At 46.7% G+C, this 22643-nt stretch overlaps 1 protein-coding gene across 2 annotated transcripts in view; it reads right to left on the bottom strand.

The window, feature by feature from the left end:
• Window positions 1-14288, bottom strand: part of ETV6 (ETS variant transcription factor 6) — a 249944-nt gene extending 235656 nt beyond the window's left edge. For both annotated transcript variants that reach the window (XM_060113265.1, XM_060113267.1), the window contains exon 1: window positions 14092-14288. In XM_060113265.1, the coding sequence (XP_059969248.1) occupies window positions 14092-14124 (33 nt within the window). In that variant the 5' untranslated portion in view covers window positions 14125-14288. The remainder of the gene's footprint in view (window positions 1-14091) is intronic.
• Window positions 14289-22643: the final 8355 nt, after the last annotated feature.

Raw genomic sequence — 22643 nt, 5'->3', positions numbered from 1 at the left:
CAAAAAAATAATACAAATTCTTAAAAAATTTACAGAACAGAAACAGACGCAGACATATAAAACAAACTTACGGTTACCAAAGGGGAAGGGGGGTGAGGAATAAATTAGGAGTACAGATTTAACAGATACACACTACTAGATATAAATAGATAAACAATAAGGTTCTACTGTATAGCACAGGGAACTATATTCAATACCTTGTAATAAACTGTAATGGAAAAGAATATAGATAATATACACATATATGGATAACCAAAGCACTTTGCTATATACCTGAAACTAACACAATATTGTAAATCAACTATACTTCAATTTAAAAAATTATCTTTTCAGTTCATTCACCAGTGAAAATACACACACACACACACACAATCTACCAACATATAAGCACCACAGGCAAACTGTTTCATAGTTGCAATATGTACACATTACCTTTTCAGACCAGACCAGGGAGATGCTCTTAGAAACAGCTTGTTAACAAGCCCCTCGTATTGCTGTTTAACAATCCGTTTATAGCCCATCAGGAAGTCAGCCCTCCAAGGAGATATATTTTACATCTACATGTAGGGTTTCTTTGCCACAAGGCTGGGTTTCATGAAATCTTTCACTCTATACACTGGAAAACAGATTATGCCATAATTGCTAGGACCTATGATCCTATGAGCATGCAATACATCTGCATATATACAGAGTCACAAGAACAAACCCTTGGAATAAAAGCAGAATGATGTCCAAGGAAGCACAAGCCACCCCATACAGTCCCGACTAGAACTAAAAATAGTGCAAAAAGGCCTGGTGTCAGCTACCTTCGCACTGTTCCCTCTAGAACACGCTACTTCTAACCACCAGTGTTGGTTTTTAAGCTTGAGCCTTCAATAACTTTACTTAGAAACCTTTCCCTGACCCAAAGAAGCGACTTTCCAGGCTTTGGATTGTGGAGCAATAGTTCAATGCACTTCAATTATGAGGCCATTAACGTACACAAGATGCAAACAAAGAGCGAAGCTGAAATTGTGAATTTCCCCCAAAGCCTAACATGTGTGCCCCGGGGACACTAGGGCCGGCTGAGAGATTACCTTTCTGGCAAATGGAAACCCCTGAAGCTCTAAGTACCGTCAACTGCCCAAAGTGCAGCCAGCTGGACCAACGCTTGCCTCACCCCGCCTGGGGAAGCGTGAGGCCAAAACTTCCCCAAAGTGGCGCAACCCTGTCAACACAGCCCCAGGCGGAGTCCCAGAAGGATTAAGAGAGAAAAGCACCCTAAGTATATACAGGACCCCAAGAAGAATCACAGGCACCAATATGGGGGCCAGAGCTGTGAAGTGGATTTTTCCTAATAATCCATTTGGCATGTAGCCTGGCAGTCCACAAACATGTGCATCGGGTAAGATAATAAGATTTGCCCAAACTAGGCTCTGCAGGTCATCCTAAAATGGACCCAAATAAGAAACAGGAGGTGTTGCGAACTCATTTTCACCTATAACCTAGATAAAATTAACCAAGAGGTAAGAGGACGATACTCCCGTCCACCCACACCCCCGCCACGGCAAACCTTTAAACACCACAGCTGAAATGGAAACGTACCCAGAACCATCGTCCCCTTAAACGGGACTGTTCAACGCCATGGCTAAGCACAAAAGCACGCGCAGGCATTCCCCCTACCTTACAGAAGCTCCATTTGGCCATTTCACCAAATTTTTCGAGACAGACAAGTTCTCAGAAAAGCAGGCTAAGGTTAACAGTGACTTGCACCCCAGGGCCCGGCTCGTCCCTCTGCTGGAAGAACAGGGCCTTTCGGCGGGGTGCGCGTGGCTTTCTGCCTTTTCTTGCATTTTTAAGGTTCTTTTCCCTCCGAGGCCTCATCCCACACATCTCCAAGCAGAGCCCACGACCTTGCACCCAGAAAATGAGAAATAAATCTGCCGTTGATGTAAGTGGTTCTTTATTCATTTTCTAGGGTAGGGAGCTTAGAAAAGCCAAGGTGCCAGCGAGGGTGGGAGCATGTAAGACGGGTATACTAATAGGTGCCCTACTTGAGATGTAACCCAACACCTAGGTCCCTGGGCCCATCTCCCTCCCGTCTGGGTGAAAGTTAAAGATCCCCTTACAGCATGCTGAAAGAGATTAGAGGATCATCACTGCAGCCTTCCTGTGCTCTGCAGCATTCCCCCAGGATTCCATCGTATCCAAAAACTGCTTCTGACCTGCAGCTGACTTCTGCTTCCGCGAAGCGTGCCCTCACCACTCATGCACGGCCCCGCCAGGAGCACAGAGCCTCAGAGACACAGAAGAGCAGAATGCCAGCTTCAGAGAGCGAGCCTTTGTTTCTCTGGGTCTGAGGGCAAAGGCGCTTGCCTTCCCAAAGGGTACGGTCTCCCGTTCCACCTCACCCTAAAGTGCTCAAGTCAGCAGACCCGGGGGCACAGAGTCAAACATGGAGCTGGCAGCCTTCCAGGGGACGGACTTGAGAGGTCGTCAGCCAAACTGGGTCATTCAGGTCTCCACATCCGGGAGGAGAGGAGACTTACCCAGACTGGGGACCTAGGCCACTCAGAGTTCACCCTTAAATGACAGTTCTCCCACCCAGTTCACCTCACTTCGGAGACAGGCCAGATCAAGAGGTGCAGAGTGAGAGTGACCCTGACCTGCTGTCCCCAGCCATCACTGGCCACGACTGTCAAGACCATTAGGGGAGCCACAGTCTCGACAGAGTGAGGCACCAGTCAAGTGAACTCATGACCCGGATGTTTCAGATCTCCCAGGTCTCAAGTCAAAAGGAGGACACGGCAGCTACCAAATGCACCAGGGGGCCGATCGTTCAGATTGCCCAGTTCCCCAAACCAGATGTGCCAACCCCAGGGCAGGAATTTGGACACGAGAGCACACACAGAGGCCCAAAGAAATGAGAACTCACTTCTGTCCCTTTGGGTGCCCGGCCTGTGATCACAAACCTACACGCAAAAAGACAGCGCTGGACCAGATGGCTGAGTCAGGAGACACTACCATGTGGTCTGCTCTGGCAGGAGGCCGACGTGACGGTCAAAGATAGTGTCTGGGAAAGATATATGGTCTAGAACAATGAAGGAAGGAAGTAACATGGAAAAAAGTGGCCTTCCCTTGTCTGAGCTTCCGCAAAGCAGTCCAGAAAAGTACTCAGCAAACGCCTGCTCCCCTTTTATAAAGCCTCAGGTATGGTTTCTCTTGGCTACACCAGTGGCAGATCTATTTATCCGAGTACTAATTATGAGGCTTCAGACAATACAGGTCCCAAACTGTCTCTTGACCTGGAGTCTTCGTCAGGGATGCCAGCACTGTTCTGGTCACACCATAGCCAGGCTGGCACACGCGAGGCCACCGCTGCACACCTAGACCCACACTTTCCCCAGAGACCCAGGGAAGTGTTAGGGACGCGGGTGACTTCAGAGACAGAAAGGCTGTTCTCTGGGGGGTGATTTTTTTTTTTTAATTACAATGCTGATTTCTATCTGTAGCTCATTTCTTCCAGGAAATACCTGAGAGTCAGTATCTCATCTTTGGTTGCTGCTTCCTCGTGTATAGGGGACGTGACAGAATCAGGCATTAGTGACCTCATGATACAGAGAAATCTTCAGAAAGATGAAGTCACCTGGCCTCATCATAACCCACCGGAGAGGGCTGCAAGACAGCTGAGCAGAAAAATCACCGAAGTTCTCTTGTGTTTTCCAGGGCGAAGGGAGAGGAACGGCTCTCCAGACCTAAGCTCTTTCCTCAACGGCCTAAAAGTGCCCACACCTGCTTCTGGGGACGGCGGCGGAGGCCGCGAACATTGTCTCCACTATTTCTCAAAAAGGGCTGTTTTCCAGGCCCCATTTCATCTTCTCATTTAACATGGATATCAATGGAAAACGCAGGAACGCACTGTAAGTCCACAGCAAAACACTGCTAACAAATACTTCAGCCCCCCTCTTAACATTTACTAAAAACAAAGGTTCCCTCATGCCCCAAAGTTACAAATTCGGCTTCTTCAAACTCTTCCGTCTAAACCTCCACGAAGAGCCATCCACTCCTGACGCTTGGAACTGGAAATTCACCACCCACAGCACACAGTGTCTGCTCTGTGGTCAGACAGACACGGGGCTGCGCGCCACACAAAAGCAGACTGAAGAATGGATGCTCCCTCTCGAGTCTCAGCCCGGTCACAAATAATAAGCGACTATATGAACAAGCAGATCCCTGAATAGGTTTGAATACTTGAGGGCTGAGTAATAATGCCCATCAGAGGCACTGTACGGTACTTCCAGGCTTAGGGTTTTTTCCTTTCTTTTCATCTCTGGAAACTTATTCAGAACCCTACTAGCTCCGCCCTCACCATTTTAAGATGCAAGAGGCATCTGTTTCTACCACGTAATTGCAGCTGGCTCCTTGCCCCTGTTAGTGGGGTCTGTATTCAATGAAAGTCAAAAGCGAGGCTTTGCTGAGCGCTGACTGAGCGACCCCAACCCCGGGAGAAACTCATGGCGACAGTGATAAGAGCCCAGCCTGGGAGTTGGCCCACCTGCAAGGCCTGGAGTTTAGTTCAGGCGGTGCCACAAACCAGCCACGGGAGCTTGAGCAAGACCGTAACATCTCTGAGCTCCATTTTCTCAACGGTATAATGCAGGCACAGGACTAGAAAATCTCTCGCCCCTTCTAGATCCCTGTGATGGGAGGATATATAAAGAGGGAGAAGAACTAAGTTTGGGTGTTTTTAAAACAACGTAAGGCAGTGCCAACAGCCCCCAAAGATAGGTTTTTTTGTTTTGGGGTGGTTTTTTTTGGCGGTATGTGGGCCTCTCACTGCTGTGGCCTCTCCTGTTGTGGAGCACAGGCTCCGGACACGCAGGCTCAGTGGCCATGGCTCACGGGCCCAGCCGCTCTGCAGCATGTGGGATCTTCCCGGACCGGGGCACGAACCCGCGTCCCCTGCATCAGCAGGCAGACTCTCAACCACTGCGCCACCAGGAAAGCCCAGACAGGTATTTTTATTACCACTTCAGATGACAGGTTCAAGCTTAAGATGAACAAGTTCAAGAAGCAGGATTCACACTCAGGTCTGTCTACTACAGGGTCCTTCCTTCCCCTAGAAGCTCTTCGCGGTATGGCAATGACTGGTCCCCTCTTCTCGGGAACTTACCATCCCCTTAAGGGAAATCAGTGTTACAGAGAAGAACCAATGAACAGCATTAGGCAGAATAAAGTGCAAATCAAACTCTGAAGCAGCGCTGATGGAACTACATGGGAGCAACAGTCACAGCACTGAGCGTACACACCCACGGTGCTCACACCAGTGGGGCCGCACGCCCTTTTCAGGTCATTCAGGAAATGAGATCGTTTTCCGTGTATCTGACTCCCACATACAAAGGGAAAATACCCCCGAGGAACACACGAACTCCGGTGAGCGAGCAGATTTACTGGGCAGCTCGTTCCTGTCTTCTTTGGGGAGTAAGGTATTATTTTCATAAGTCATTCGTCCAGATAGCTGAAGTGTGGCCTTCTAAAAACGTAACATTATTTCTATGCCAACCATTGTCGTTGGATAGCTTTCCAAAATGCATGACACTATTTCCTCACTTCCTAAATCTCATAATTTACAGTTTGTCTTCAACTTGGACAAGGTCATAATGATGATCATTAATACTGTCGGTCATTGTGTGGTGCCAGGCAAAGGGGTTTCACTTAGATATGAGTCCTCACGATGAAGCTGTGCTTTCTGAGGTCTTGTCTGCTTTTTGCCAATTTTCCTGGTGTTAGTGGAACATGGTCCTGAGACAGAACACCTGGATCCTGACTCCAGCTCAGCTATGAAGAGCACTGTGATCTCAGGCAGGCAATTTAAATGCTGCACGAGTCAGTTTCCTCATCTGTTTCATGAGAATTAGGGCTTAGGCTTTCTTAGTCCCTTCTTAACCCCCTCCATGCCATGTCTCTGTGTGCTTCCTTCTCTATGTCTGCTCTGAAGACAGGCTTCATTAAAGCTGTTCAAATCCAGAAATGTATAAAGTCAGAGGGCCCCAATTCTCCCTTCATTCTGGGAAATTAGAACAAGGCCAGTAGGGTCAGATATCAAGCTATCAAGAAAAAAGATAGGGCTTCCCTGGTGGCGCAGTGCTTAAGAATCCGCCTGCCAATGAGGGGGGACACGGGTTTGAGCCCTGGTCCGGGAAGATCCCACATGCCGTGGAGCAACTAAGCCCGCGAGCCCCAACTACTGAGACCACAGGCCACAACTACTGAAGCCCACGCACCTAGAGACCATGCTCCGAAACAAAGAGAAGCCACCAGAATGAGAAGCCCGCGCACCGCAACGAAGAGTAGCCCCCGCTCGCTGCAACTAGAGAAAGCCCACGTGTAGCAACAAAGACCCAAGGCAGCCAAAAATAAATAAATAAATGTATTAAAAAAAAAAGAAAAAAGATGATTCCTTTGGTGGTGGCGGAAATCAGGGAACACCTGAAGAGACATCAAATAGATTCCTAGAATTCACACAGTATCTTCAGATGGACATGAGGGATGGTTTTTAAAAAGCATTGCATTCATTGATTGTGTAAAAAGTTTGAAATTGTGAAAAAAAAAAAAAAAGCAGTGGAAGGAGAGAGACTGACCAGGGTGTGACCAAGGTGTCCAGCTCCGAGGGTGGGCAGGATGAGAGGACACAGCCCTGGCCTGTCACCCACCTCATCACCTGATGACGGGGTAAGGAGACACTGGGGGAAAGCAGAGCGAGGCAGAGAGGGAAAAGATTTGTGAGAAAAACATGAAAAGGGCACAAATGAACCCACCCGCAGACAAAGTATCACGAGAGGACATCAGGGATTGGTGTACAAATGGGAGATCTGGACGTCTATTCCAAGGTGGGTGGTGCGACGTGACCATCTGGCTACCCTGCCACGAGAGGGCCGGTTAGGGGGCACCCACCCAGAGAGGGAAGGAGCATCTCTGCCGGCTCTCTTCCCACCTCTCATCTTGGCCTGTGGGAAGCTCCCCCACATTACTCTTGGTTTCCTAACTTTCTTCATAAAGGTGGCTGTCCTTGAGTCTTGGGTCAGGAGAGAAAGTGCTTCGGAACTGTAGTCCCGAGATGTAGACTCGGTGAAGCTCGGGCCAGAGCACAGCCTGGGAGATCTTAGACCAATACATTGCTTCACGGCTATGGGCTTCAGGCTCCTCCTTTGCAAAACAGGGAGAAAACCTGCATCCCGGAGGGAGTCGTAAAGAGCAAATGAGATAATGTAGATAGAACGCTTAGGCCAAGGACCAGCGCACAGCAGCATCCGATAAACGACGGTGGTGATGATGGAGGAGAATAACCACCAAGGCAGCACACAAACCCTTTTAATTACCTAGACTTCACAAAGCTCCCAAAACGCAGGTGTTCCACAGTTTCCCATACGCTTAGTCCACAGGCCTGAGTGAGCAGTTAGCTCATCTGGGGCTCCACACCTAACACACACAGGCTAATACCTTCCTTGTCACCACCCCACATACTCCCCAAATTCAAGGTCATTTAGCCAAAGACCAGGCTGAACTGTATACTTTCACTACCTAAAAACAAAGGGTGATCAAGCAAATTAACAGAGCAAGTAATATACTGACGGTACTATTTCGATGCAGGAGGTACAGTCTCCAGCACCCAGCAGCCCTCATTTCTCACCAGCTGATGGTGTGGACACAAGTCATTTCTGCCTGTTCACACGGAGGCTCAGCCTGAGACGCCCTGGAAAGCCACACTCTATTAGGCTGGTTCCTGTATGTTCAAAAATCAATGACAATGTGTTTGTTTTTTAATAGGCTATCATTCTAACTTCTCACTAACTTTTCTCTTTCTCTCTCCAAATACTAGGCTTGGCAGCGAATGGTCTTTAAGCTGGGCCCCTTCTGGCGTGGGAACCCTGCGTCAACTTACACTCATGCTATTCAACAAATCCACACAGAGATTGGTTTCTACAACAAATACGGCAGTGAAGGACTCTGCCAGAAAACCAAAGCCAGTGCTTCTCCTAAAGTAGCATTCACAGAGACAAATACTTCGTTTGTGTACCCCACACCCTAGGGGGCTTCGTTTGGCACTGATTCACTCAGCCGGGAGATCCACACCACAGGGCAACTTTTCAACATCCGTAACAGAATGCACCTGCTCTTCAAGTTGGTCCCCACACCCCCTCCCCACCTGCCCCCAACCTGCCTCAGTGGCTCAACTCAGATGCACAGTTTAGTTCTGCCTTCCTCTGGTGCCCATATTTGGGGTGTTTTTCCCCTTCACTTACCTATGCTAAAGAGGTAAGCTACTTCCCTAGGACCAGCTGCCATGTTTTTAGCTGATGCAGAGCCTACTGTGTATATTATTTTTTCATTTTTGTGGTACGCGGGCCTCTCACTGTTGCGGCCTCTCCCGCTGCGGAGCACAGGCTCCAGACACGCAGGCTCAGCAGCCATGGCTCACGGGCCCAGCCGCCCCGTGGCATGTAGGATCTTCCCGGACCGGGGCACGAACCCGTGTCCCCTGCATCGGCAGGCGGACTCTCAACCACTGCACCACCAGGAAAGCCCCAGAGTCTACTGTGTATAAATTAAGGTGTATATTTGAGCCTAGGGCCCCCTCAAGGATTCCTCAGAAAAGGCCCTGCTAACAGGTCCAGCACCCCCAGCCCAAAACAGAAGTACCAGTCCCTCACATGGTATAAAAAAGTACCACTGCACCCCACCATCCCATCTTTGGGTATAAATCCAAAGAACTCAAAGCAGCATCTCAAAGAGGTATTTGTACACCCATGTTCACCGCAGCATTATTCACAACACCTGTGAGATGAGAGTAACCCAGATGTCCATCAACAGATGAATGGATAAAGAAAATATGGCATATACATAAAATGGAATATTACGCAGCCTTGAAAAAAGGGAAATCCTGTCACATGCTGCAACATGGATGAGCCTCCAGGCCATTATGCTAAGTGAAATAAAGTATGATTCCACTCACATGAACTATTTAAAGTAGTCAAAATCATAGAAAGAAAATAGGAAGGTGGTTACAGAGGGCTGGGAGAAGGGGAGAGGGGACATGGGTGTTGAGTGAGTATAGAGTTTCAGTGTTGCAAGATGAAACAGTTCTAGAGATCAGTTGCACAACAACGTGAACAGACTTAACGCGACTGAACCGTACCCTTAAAACTGGTTAAGATGGTAAATTTAATGTTCCATGCTTTTTACCAGAATACAAACACTTGATTGCTGTAGATGGTGGTGCAAATACAAGTCCATGAAGCCCCTCTTCCCTCACCCCCCACTCCTACCCCTTCCTCTTCTCACGTCTAACAATATACCCTCTGGACCCAGGGCTCCCACACACACCACCTTCCTTGGCACGTACCTCTGTGCCCTCATACCAGCTGGCTTGCGATTAAAATGGACCAAGCTGGGAAGTGCCAGAGAGTATGCAGCCTATTGTATCGAATTTCCTTGGCCTCTTATAGGGATGCACCGTGAACGCAGCCAGTGAGGGACAGGGGTCTGAGAACCAGGGGGTCTGCCTTGCCCTAAACCTGGCTCAGTCACCGATCAGCTGAAGCAAACAATTTAGCTGTGTGGACCTCCTCTCCATAAAAATCAGACGTTGTAGGGACTTCCCTAGTGGCGCAGTGGTTAAGAATCCTCCTGCCGGGCTTCCCTGGTGGCACAGTGGTTAAGAATTCGCCTGCCAATGCAGGGGACAGGGGTTCGATCCCTGGTCTGGGAAGATCCCACATGCCATGGAGCAACAAAGCCCGTGTGCCACAACTACTGAGCCTGTGCTCTAGAGCCTGCGAGCCACAACTACTGGAGCCCACATGCCACAACAACTGAAGCCCGCGTGCCTAGAGCCTGTGCTCTGCCACAAGAGAAGCCACTGCAACGAGAAGCCCGCACAGTGTAACAAAGAGTAGACCCCGCTCACCGCAGCTAGAGAAAGCCCGCACACGGCAACGAAGACCCAACATAGCCCTAAATAAATAAATAAATAAGAATCCGCCTGCCAATACAGGGGACATGGGTTCAAGCCCTGGTCCAGGAAGATCCCACATGCCACGGAGCAACTAAGCCCGTGCCCCTAGAGCCCGCGCTCCACAACAAGAGGAGCCACTGAAGTAAGAAGCCCGCGCCCCGCAATGGAGAGTAGCCCCCACTCACCGCAACTAGAAAAAGCCCGTGCGCAGCAACGAAGACCCAACACATCAAAAAAATCAAATCAAATCAGACGTTGGCCCAGGTGATCTTTATAGTCTCTCATCTCTTAGATTCTCAAAGTTCCCTGATTCACTTGCTAAAGACCCTGGGGAAAACAGAAGCCTGCTAATCTGAACCTTCTCCAGTGATTCCTCAAGCCCCTGTCTTGTATCTTTTACCCAGTTCCATGTTGTTGTTTGTTGAGACGCAAAAGCAGTTTTTGAAAATTTATCAAAATAAGAAAACATTATTATTAGGCCAAAATTCTACCAGTGATCATTTTTAGGCAGACACCCAAGGGAGTGCGCTAGGCCTCCCCGTGACAGCGCAGTGGCCCTAGTAACCACTTTATGCAAGCCTGTGGGTGAAGTGTTAAGTCACTCCGAGCACACAGGACAGAGAGCGGAAAGGGCACTGACCTCCTTCCATGCTTCACTGCAAATCAGCAAACATTACTGACACACATTTCTGAGCCAGGTGCCAAGGTGGGCACCAGAACGCAAAGATCATCGCCATTAAACCCAAGGAGCTCAGAGTCCAGGAGGGGAAACCCAGAGACTCCCAGAAAGCAGCAAAATAGAGATTTCATTCCGCTAAAAAAGCCAACCAGTACGGAGGGCAGAGAAAGGAGGGGCCAGGGATGTTAGGCAACTATTTTTCTGTACTATCCTGGATAGTTCTCGCCGGCCGCCCAGCCGAGCCTTACGAAGGGCTGTGTCTGCTGGGCCATAGTTACTTTCAGCTGCAACTTGGCTGAAGTTAACACTGAACAGGTGACCTGAAGGTGAAGGCTGATGATGGAAAAGATAGCCTCTTGCTTTCTCCCGTACCCAGCAGTCAGCCACACGATCCTCCGAAGAAAATAATTTGACTTTTTACAGAGTTAGGTGACCCTGTCCTTACATTTAAACAACCCCAAATGGTCAGGAATGGAAGCATTTAATCTCTCACGATGAGAACGCCCAGTGCAGACAAACAGTGGGGTGCAGCCACAGTTTGTGTGACCTTGGGCTGGTCAACCTGTCTTCTGCTATAAACATGTGTCTGATATTAACTTCCCTGCAGTGCCCGGAACATGTTTATAAAGTGCAAAAGAAATATAAAAGCCAATATCAGGCATTCATCAGCAACCACCACCATGAAAGTGATACATACAAAGATGTCACTGACTGATTCAGAAACTTTCACCCTGGAAATTCCACCGAAATCGTACACTACTCTTTTCTAGCACAGAAGTAAACAGAGTACTTCCCTCTGTGGCTGCCTCTGGTCAGGCTCCTCTGTGCTCCATCACACCAGCTGCTGAGGAATTTACTGCCTGCTGACCAGCTGCTTGTAAGGAATGAGAGCCAGGGAGGAAGGTTTCAGGAGTAGACAGGAGGAGTGAAGGAAATCTCTCCACACAGAGAGCCTTCCGTGTCACATGTCCTCAGGATATCAGAGCCATCAGGTCATCCTTGAAAGCTCCTGACACTCATTCTCTGCTCCACAGAAAACTTTATTGTTTACTGGACTGTAGAAAAAAATCCCAGTTCTTGTGGGTTCCCAGCACACATTTTTTATTATGCAGTCACTGTACCACATCCCAAGGACTAAGGGAAACACCGCACACATCACCAGAGCATTTTCAGACAAGCTAGGATCATCCCAGTCCTTGATCTCCGGCGCTTCTTACTGGAACGTTGCAAACTAAACAAACTCCGTGGAAAAACGCACTTCACATATGTGCATTTAAACATAGGCACAGTCCAAGCAAACAGTCATATTCTGGTTCCATAAAGAACAATCCAAAATAAAAGTGATACTTTCATTACTGGTAAAGACCATTAAATCTATTCTAATTACAGAGAAATACAGAGTGAGAAAAGAGGCTCCCGAAAAGAACTGAGGGGTAAACGATAAGGGAAAACTTGATATACAGACTACGGCTGCAATTTTTATGCCACATGTAAGACAGTGTGCTGTCTGGGTTTGGGAATGATTCCACCCGTGTGTGTGTAAGGAAAGGGCCGCTGCAGCCACCCACTGGGGTACAGTACGATGAGCACCTGCAGCACCCAAACATAAGCCCCTCAGAACAGTGGGCATATGCAGTCGCTTTAGAAGAGACATCAAGAAAAGTCGCAGAAAGGCTTGTTTTTTGTTGTTTTCACCCTAAAATCACTATCTCATAGTTGGTCCAGGTTCTCCCCAGGTCAGATGTATTGCCATCGAGCTAAATACAATTTACTGATTTCATACCCTAGTATTTAGTTACCTCTGTTTGTGTTATGAAGTATCAGATAAATCAGATCAGGCATACCCTAGGATTTTCCTGAACTCGCAGAATCAAATTTATACAGAAAAAGAAATTGGTTTTGAAGTATAAACCTACCTAACATCTTTACTCTGACACCTCCCTGCCACCGCAGACATACTGCTATCATCCCCAGATACGTACAAACACAGAAACCCGAAAGTTCCACTGGGCATTTTTTTGCGAGGCAAAAACAAAGAAACCCAACCCACCTTTTCAGTTCACATTAGCCCTAATTCAAACCCCCTGAGAATCTTTCCTGATAAGAAACACTAACACCTGAGTATAATTGTGAAACCCTAATAAGCAAACATGATAAAATACTGTTTCCTCTTAACAGATCCTATGGAAAAGCCGAGTTAAAGCAGGAAAGGTTTCTCGAATTCACCATAGATGAAGAAAACTGGTTACTTGTTCATTGTCTCTGCAGGGTCCCCTCAATGAACATTTAATGGGCCAAGCCACAAACAAACTTCAGGAGCTTCAGCCTCTCACAGAAGCAAAAGGCTTTTCCATCTGGGTACTGATGGAACAGTGAAATGGAAGTGCACACCAAATGCAAGGACGGGCAAAATAATTGGGGGAGATGGACAAATCAGTCTGCCTCCTCACGGTGGCAAACTTTACGACAACTTTCTAGAGGCAACAAACCGCAGCACCACTAGCCTTTATAGACACACACACATATATAAATGTACACACACAACTACTTGAAAGGTAAATGCTGTGTTTGCAAACATCCTTCACCATCTTGCATTTACAATACTGAAAACCATGGCCAGAAAGCTGGGAGATTTCTACTCTTAGCTCTCCTCTCTGCACTGTCAAACTGGGAAGGTCATTTTGTCTGGTCACTTAGATAATTCTCCCTCTCTGCAACACGGGAGTTTTCTACTTTGGGATTGCTCAGCGTTCATATGCATCAGAGTAAAATAACCATTCAGCGACTTTATTCACCTTGGTTTAAAGGAAAAAAAGAGAAAGAAAAGAAATTCATTGTGCAATGCCCAGGAAAAGCTGACACGACGACTGTCTCTCCGACAAGCGCTTGCAATTACAATGCGGGGGTGGGGGGAATCTGTCTGATCCGACTCTGTGAGCCCTTAAAAAAAAGAAATGATTCCAATCCCAATAGAGCCGGAGAACTTTTTTTTCTAAGGAGACCACCCCTCGGGAACAAAAGTTCCATTTCGGTCACATGTTGGGAGTAGGAGTAGGGACCAGGCTTTTTTTTTAAAGGCGCACTAATTACGGGGGTGTTTTGCAGTCCTGGAGACCACTCGGGCTCCTCCAGACCGACGGTAACTGGCATTTCATTGTCAAAAAGCAAAGGGGTGAGGTGAGGGCGCAGGAGCCGACAGGGCGCTCGGCGGGGGGGGGGGGGGGGGGGAGCAGCAAGGTTACACTAAAGGGTACGCTGCCGCCGCGAGCCGCGTCTCCTTCCCCGGCGCCCCAAATAATTTCCTGCGAACAGAGCGACTGCAACAGTCCCCTCGCAACTGAAGAGCCCAGTACGACTGGCCGGGCCGGTGCAGCTCAAGGTTTTCCACCCCGGAGAGGGAGGGGGAGAAGATCTTTACCTTAATGCTACACTGAGCAGGAGTCTCAGACATGTCTCACAGCGAGAGAGATCAGGAAGTTCTCAGTTTTTTTCCACTTTCCTTTCCTCTCCCCAACCCAGAAACGCTCCACGGCCGGCCGGACGCGGTCATTTAAGAAGTTTCTTGCAGCATCTCTCCCGGCGGCCGCCCCGGGGGGCCGCGAGCGCGCGGGGCGGGGCGGGCGCCGGCGGAGTCGCCGCGCGGGGCGGCGGGGGCGTGGGAGCCGGGCGGCGCGGCGGCGGGGTCTGCAGGTCGCGGTGCGGCGCGGCGACCCGGGACGCAGCCCGGCCGGCCTCCCGCTCTCTCCTCCCACCCGGGCCGGCGCCCCCGCCCCCCGCCCTCCCGCCGCTCTCCCTCGCTCTCTCTCTCGAATGTTTTCCTTCCTGGAAGAGAGAAACTGAAAGGCAGAACTGAGAAAGCTCTTTGCTCATTGATCTTGAGAGTTTCAGTGCAGAAACTGACGTGAATTCCCAGCACTGAGCTCTGCCTCTTAAAGGAGCCACCAGGAAATAAAAGATCGGGTTACAGCCCCGCATCGGAGAAATAAAAGCCGGGCCGGGGGTGGGGGAGGGGCGGCGGCGGGGGCACGGGCGGAGGATCCCGGGGAGCGGGGCCGCGCGAGGCCGCGGCTGCTAACTAGGCGGGCGGCGCGGCCCCCGCCGGCCTGGCGCGGGGCGTCCTAGGCTCCGCTGGGCCGCCGCCTGGCTCGCGGAAGACACTCCGAGAAACGTTCCATCGGGGCCCCAGAAACCTCAGAACAGGTTTTATTAAACGCCTCCCCCTCCCCTAGCTCCGTCTCTTGGATACATTGAAAGGTACAGGGGTTCCCCACCCCCCGCCGAGCGCAGACGCAATGAAAATAATTATATAGGAAGGGACATTCCGGTAAGGACGCGGAATCCGAAGGAGGAAGTAAAACAATAGCCTTTGTTCTGCTTCTCGACCGCGGCCTCTTTAAGAGAATCCACCAGGAAATGGGAGATCGGGTTACAGCCCGCACCGGGGTAAAGGGGCGAGCTAGCGAGCGAGCGAGCGAGCCGCGGAGCGCGACGTCGGAGACAAAGCGGGGCGGCCGCCGTTAGAAGCCCAGCCTGGCCGTGGGGGATTCCCCGCGAAGGTGGGCGCCCGGAAAAGGGGAGGCGCGCGCGCCCGCCAGGCCGGGGATGCGGGCGCTGCCCCAGCCGAGCACGCGTCCTGGAGAAGGAAAGGCTGTTGGGCGGTTATCAAAGGCAGTTGAGTTCCTTTTCCTGACCCCCCCTTCCTCCCTGTTTCGAAATCCTCTTTTTAAAGCAATAGCGGCCGCTACCAACCGAAATAGGTGACTCGACTGCAAAGTTGACAGGACGTGTTCCTGGAGATAATACCCCTCCCCAGGACCGCTTCTCTGAAACCGTCATTGGCGATGGGACGACCCCGGGAGCCTGCCGGGGGAGGAATATTTGGTTGGAAAAACAATTGAGAGGAGGTTAAAGCCTGTCGGGCTGAAGGTTCTAGCCTTGAGTACGTGCAGTCTGATCACTCTATTATTTTTATTGTTATTTATAGTCTCTGAAAATGCTCTGAAGTGTCCACTGCAGAAGGTTGAGAACATTATACTTATGTTTAAATTCTAAACCCTGCTAATACGTACGGCTTTAATGTATGAATGTGTAATAAATTACAAATATATAAATACATATGTATAATGTGTGTCTATAGTATATACAGATAAACCAGGACAGATTTCCCAGATCCTCCCCATCCTACGGATTTTTCCTACCTACTTGCCTTCATCTCTCCACATAATAAATTGTGTTCAGACTTCTTCACACGCTCATTCGAAGAACACTCTGAACCAGAATTTATTAAAGGGGTTGGAATGGGAAAAGAGTCCCGTTGCTGGGATGGTGGGAATAATGGGATTTTGTGAGTCTCCGAGGACCTCAGCAGTCCATGTCACCTGTCACAGGACTTGTCCTTCCGGAGAGCGCTCATGTCCACACCAACTCTTCTGCCCTGGACCACCTGCTGCTCCCCACCTCAACCCACACACACGTGTCTGCCTTTGATCCCTCGGCTGGTGTTGCAGGCGTTGGTTCTGATGTCCCATTGCTGGGTTAAGTCTTGTAAACCTCTACATCCCTTATTTATCAGCATGATCTTTGGCAACTCACTCTCTCAGCTTGGGTAAAACGGGGTGGGGAATATTACCTATCTCCTAAGATTCCTGTGAGTATTTATTAAATGAGCAAATATATACAAAGAGATGAATTATCTGAGTTCTTATCACATACTTTATCTGCTCAGTGAACGTTAGCTACCATTATTTAACCTCAGGACTGAATTAACTCTCAACTTCGTTCTATCTCCTCGTTACCTTCTCCAGGTGACTCAACAAAAGTGGAGTGTAAAGGAGACTGTGTGTGGTTCCAAAGCAAAATACGCAGTAGCAGCTGTGGAAAACACTGCATTTAGCCAGGGGTTGGTGATTTCTTTCTGTAAAGGGCCCAAGAGTAAATATTTTAGGCTTTGTGCCCCAAGAGACAAAATTGAGACTATGTAGATACTTATATAGCAATAGTGAAAACAGATATCCACAGTTTTTTTTTATTGACAAAATATAAGGTGTAATAATAAGAGTTGTAATGAGAGGAATGGAACTCTTTTTTTTTTAAGGGGGATAACATTTCACTTAGTTAAACCCCAGTTTAAACTAAATGTTCTCTATCATCAAAATTGACTGCAAATGTTTATCTGCTAATGGTGATCTGTCATGAGATTTTACATATTTCATTTGGAAATATCTTTTCATCCAGATAGGATACTGCCAAATGTACGTCCATGAGCATATGGTTTTACTTGAGCATATTTATTGCTTATAAGGCATTTATACAATTTTATTGGAATTCTATAAATTCTCTTGATATTTCCCCTTTAGCGTGTTATTACATTGCAGATTAATCACTTCCAATTGAAAGTTAGGTAGAAGTGCCTGAACTGTACAGTGAAGTGGATTTTAAATATGAAAATATCCTTTTCACTTGCATCAAAAACCACTGTTGGAACTGTAGTTTGAGTTCAGAAAAATAGAACTGCTGCAAATTTGTGTTAGAATGGACATCTTGCTTCTTGTTTTAACTTTTGACAGCATAGGAAATGTATAAAGCAGCTTTATATTATTTGTGATGCAAACAATGTTAATTGTGTCAAAATGATTTAACTGCAGTATAAGCTTCACATATAGCTATATTTTGCCTTGTTTTAGGTTTAATTCATGAAAAACAGACTTGATAAAGTCTGTAGCAAAACTAATTTCCAAAACCACTCAGTAATAGTAGTTAAGGGAAGTTGTTTTCATGCACTCATTCCCATTTGTCAGGTGTTTCTCTAGTCCTTGTTTCCTGACTTCTTTGGTGTAGTTAGGTATTTTTTTCATATTCCATTTAAATTCCTAGATGGTCTTTCTAGTGTTTCTTTTTTACATTAAATATAGTGGTTGCTCTAGAAATTACAATTTGCATCTTTAATTACCACAGTCTATCTTCAAATAATATTATTCTATCTCATAAATATATAAGAAACTTACAACAGCATAATTTCATTTATCCCTCTCCCATCCTTTATGATATTGTCCTATATTTTATTTCTACCTGTGTTACGAAACCCACCATACATTGTAGGGGGTTTTGTTTTTTTTTTAATATTGTAAATATGTGTGTATAATGAAGGTACTAAAATATGTCTTTTTTTTTTTTTTGCGGTATGCGGGCCTCTCACTGTTGTGGCGTCTCCCGTTGCGGAGCACAGGCTCCAGACGCGCAGGCTCAGCGGCCATGGCTCACGAGCCCAGCCGCTCCGTGGCATGTGGGATCTTCCCAGACCGGGGCACGAACCCGCGTCCCCTGCATCGGCAGGCGGACTCTCAACCACTGCGCCACCAGGGAAGCCCTAAAATATGTCTCTTTTTAATCTGTCCAGCTATTTATCCTTTCTGGTACTTTCTTATTCCTTCTTGCAGATCTAGTATCATTTCTATTTGGCCTCAGGAACTTCTTTGGCATTTCTTGTTGGAGATAAAGTCTCTCAGCTTTCTTTGTGTCAGAATGTCTTTATTTCACATTCATTTTTGAAGGATAATTTTCAACTGTGTATAAAATTTTAGGTTGACAGATTTTTTTTTTCTTTTTGGCACTTTAAACATTTCATTCCATCTCTGTCTCCATTATTTTTAAGAGTCATTTGTAGTTCATATTTTAGCTCCCTGTGTGTAATGTCTTTTTTTCTCTGGCTGTCATTAAGATCTGGTCTCTAAATTTGGTTTTCAGAATTGTGACTAGGATGTGCCTACATGTGGGGTTTTTTTTTTTTTTTTTGGTTTGTTTGTATTTATTCTTCTTGATGTTGGCTACAGTTCTTGGACCTATAAGTTGGTATCTTGCATCAGTTTTGGAAAATTCTGATCTGTTATCTCTTTGAATATTGTTTCTGCCCATTCTTTCTACTCTTTTTTTTTTCTCCAATGATACAAGTGTTAGACCAACTGACATTGTTCAATAGACCCAAATACTCTATTGTATTTATCATTTTTCTCTTTGACTTTCAATTTGTATGCTTTCTATTTATCTCTTTTCCAAGTTTTTTTCCTCCATTATTGTCCAACTTACTGTTAAGCCTATCAAGTTCTTTACTTCTGATACTGTATTTATTTTTAGCATTTCCATTTTTTAATATTCTCCATCACTTTTCTGAAGTTGCTCATATCTTTATTTATGGGTTCTACCTTTTTTTTAAAGTCCTTTAGCATTTTTGTTATAATGTGATAATTCTCAAATGTGAGGTTTTCTTGGTTAACTTCAGTTGGTTTCCTTACTTGACCATAAGTTACATTTTCTTGCTCTTTTGTGTGTGTGTCTTGATATTTTTTACTCCATGCTGGACATTTTATGTAAAACTACATACATTTTCTGTAAAAATACAGTAGACAATGTTGAATTAAATATTTTCCTCCAAAAAGGGCCACACACATTCTCCTATAAGACCACTAGAATTGGAGCTGAGTAGATATAATCTATAGTTGAGCTAGATGTGGCCTTTGTTGTAATTTTTCAGTTTGATTCAATTCACCACGGGTTTCAAATATTTTGAAGGCAAGATCAGAACTTTTCCTATAAGCAAATACTGTCTTAGAGCTGTTATCTCAGCTCTTCTGCCTTGCTTGATGTCTTCATTAGCTATCAAGCCTTCAGGTAGGCTCTCCCTTCTCTCCTGCCCTGAGCCTCAATTTTTCTTAGCTGAAGGCCTGGAGTGCCATGAGTTTTCTCTCAGCTCTCCCACCCTCTACAAGTCTTTCTTAACTAAAAGCCCAATGTGTCTCTGAGAGTGTCTCTCAGCTCTTCTTCACTGCCCCTCTGTTTATGGCCCTATCCCAGGGGTTAGTGAATATCAACGGGAAAGAACAGTGAGTTAGTAGAGTTTCACTCTGTGCCTGTGATTCCTCTGGATTCTAATCTGTCATGTAAGCCCGCCCACGGCCATTAAAATTTGTTAAAAATGGGCTTCCATGGTGGCGCAGTGGTTGAGAGTCCGCCTGCCGATGCAGGGGACACGGGCTCGTGCCCCGATCCCGGAAGATCCCACATGCCGTGGAGCGGCTGGGCCCGCGAGCCATGGCCGCGGAGCCTGTGTGTCCGGAGCCTGTGCTCCGCAACGGGAGAGGCCACAGCAGTGAGAGGTCCGCGTACAGCAAAAAAAAAAAAAAAAAAAAAAATTTGTTAAAAGTTAGGCTGATGTCTCCTTGCCATCATCTACGGTGGAGTCCTATACTTCAGTCAGGGGTGAGAACCACTGTGGATCTTTTCTTACATTTGAAGGATTGTCGTTTTCTGAAACTTAATTCACTTAGGTTTCTTTGTGCTCTCATCTCTCTGATGGTTTTTTAAATGATAATTATGTAGATTATCTGGTTTGTTTTAGGTGTTAGGGAATGAATGATGGTCTCTTGTGACTTTCTACATACAAACTGGAAGAGGAACCTGAATGTCTAGTCTTTATCCTCCAAAAGAGTGACGAGGAGTGGCGAGAAGTGGGGAAGAATGAAGTTAAGAACCATGTGGAAGTGGATGTGCTTAATTTAAAAACACAGCCATTATTGTAGTATAATGTTATGTTTTTACAATGAAGATAATGACATTTAAAAAATATAAACTGCAAAAAAAACACCATCCACATATCTCTGCCAAATCAGAATTCCTTAACCTAATGGGCATGCTTCTGTAAGAAGGATCTGTCGTAACTGGTGGGGTGGGAAAGAAGAGAAATGTTTCTGCTTATCCAAAGAAGACATAGGTTTTTAAATCGTAAGAGTCACTGCCTTAAACTATGTATTTTCTTTACTATATCAGTCAGGGTGCATTCAGGCAGAATTACTCCGTGTGTGTGAGTTGTGGGAGTGTATTGTATATAAACATAGAGAGAGAGAGAGAGAGAGAGGTGATTGTGTTTTTTTGGGGTTTTTTTGTTTTTTTTTTTGCGGTACGCGGGCCTCTCACCACCGCGGCCTCTCCCGCTGCGGAGCACAGGCTCCGGATGTGCAGGCCCAGCGGCCATGGCCCACAGGCCCAGCCGCTCTGCGGCATGTGGGATCCTCCCGGACCGGGGCACGAACCCGTGTCCCCTGCAGCGGCAGATGGACTCTCAACCACTGTGCCACCAGGGAAGCCCCTGATTGTGTATTTCTGATGCCATGCTGACTGATATAGTAAAGGAAATATACATAGATACAGCAGGCAGTTGGGAAGAGCAGATCTTCCAACTGGGTGAAACCAAGAAATGGGTGAAATCTATGCTCGACTATGGGTGAAATCAAGAAAAAGCTAGAACTCAAAAGCATGAGCTGGAGCCCATGAGAATGGACTGAAACCCATGTCAATCTCATTGCCTCTGACCTTGATGCCCTGGGTGTCCTGCACAAGCTGGGGCCTGCCTGGCTCAGGAGTTGCAGAAGCTGAAGGAGGATCATGGTGAAGGCGGAGCAGTCAGTGGCTCAGCCACTGCCACAAACCGATGAGGGAGGTAACAGATGAGTGACAACATGTGTGAGCTACAAAATGTCTGCTGCTTCATTTCTACCTTCCAAATCACTCCAGACTCTCTCCTGTGTCCCATGCTAACTGGAAACATACAGAGAAGGGAATTCTGAGAATGTATTTCAATCTAGCTAAGTTGTCACGTTAGAGTCACTACGCAAAATGATCAGCTTCCCATAGCCCTCTCCTGCTGTTATATTTTTAGAATTTTTCAGTTCTCTGTCACATCATCCCCCACCTAACCTTCAAACTATTGTATTCCATATGCTTCTCCCTATGGCCTCCCCATCTCTCTTAATAATGCCATCATATTATCAACCCCCAAGTTAATGAACCTCAAAATAATTTTTGACATGCTGCTCTTTTTTATGCCATAAATATCGTCTCTTCCCAAATCTTTCTGTTTCATTCACAGATTCTCCTTTATCTTTCCAGAAGTGGCAACTCTAGTTTGGATTATTGCCACTTCCTTTTTCCACAGAACTTGTATAGTTTATCTATAATCACTACTGAATCTTTTATCTCTGCTCAAATCTCTTACTTCATTACTCCCATTGCTATCCTCAGGCCTTGTCCCGTATTACTCAAAACTCCACCCACACACACAAACTGAAACTATTTGTTTTCTGTCAGGTAGTACCTGAAAATCACCTCTTTCATAAATCCATCTCATACTATATAAATGGAAGGTATCCAAAAGATAAGGAGTTGGAATGCTGGAGTGGATTTATTATGTAAGAACTACCGCTCTCCCCTAATTATGACCTGGGAGGGTTCAAAAGACACTCCCTTCAACAAGGCTTTAAGTGGTGCATTGTTGAAGCAAACACCAGCACCCTTGCAGAGTTCTGTAGCAGCCATTCTCTAAGCCATTAATGCTGCCATTAGACTGGGCTCCCTGAATTCATTGGGGATGGTGGGATACTGGAGTGACAGGCGTCAAGTGACATTGCTTAACTCTTTTAACTACCAGAGATAAGAAAACACGGTTATCATAATGGATAGCAAAAAGTGATAATTAATCGCCGTGGTTTGATCTTTGGTATTGGCTAATTTATTGGGATCTCCCTAGGACTGAAATAAATAGACATCCTATTAAAGTCTTACTTGACTCGTATACACAGAAAAGCTCTAGGTCTAGAGTCAAAAATTCTGACTTGAGTCCCAATAACAGACAGTGCTGGATCCTCAACTGAATCCCAGACTTGATTCAGTCCAGATGTAGATGCAGAGCCCCTTAAATTAAGGGGAGGAAGGTCTCCTTGAGGAAGAAACCGGCTACACTGCCAAAAATGTATGCTGTAAATCTTCTACCTACCTTTCCCCAAAGGCACATGTGGCCATCTACCAGTATGGTCTTGCATCAGGGAAGGGGGAACAACGAGAATCGGGGGTAGTTACTGCACACTGGCTCTGAATTAACACTGATTCCTAGAAACCCAATAGGTGGAGTTTTGACTTGAGCCC

The sequence above is a fragment of the Mesoplodon densirostris genome, chromosome 11 (assembly GCF_025265405.1).
Source record: "Mesoplodon densirostris isolate mMesDen1 chromosome 11, mMesDen1 primary haplotype, whole genome shotgun sequence".
NCBI classification, from domain to species: domain Eukaryota; kingdom Metazoa; phylum Chordata; class Mammalia; order Artiodactyla; family Ziphiidae; genus Mesoplodon; species Mesoplodon densirostris.
Note: the sequence above shows the minus strand (reverse complement) of the source record. Positions and strands in the feature narration are given on the sequence as shown.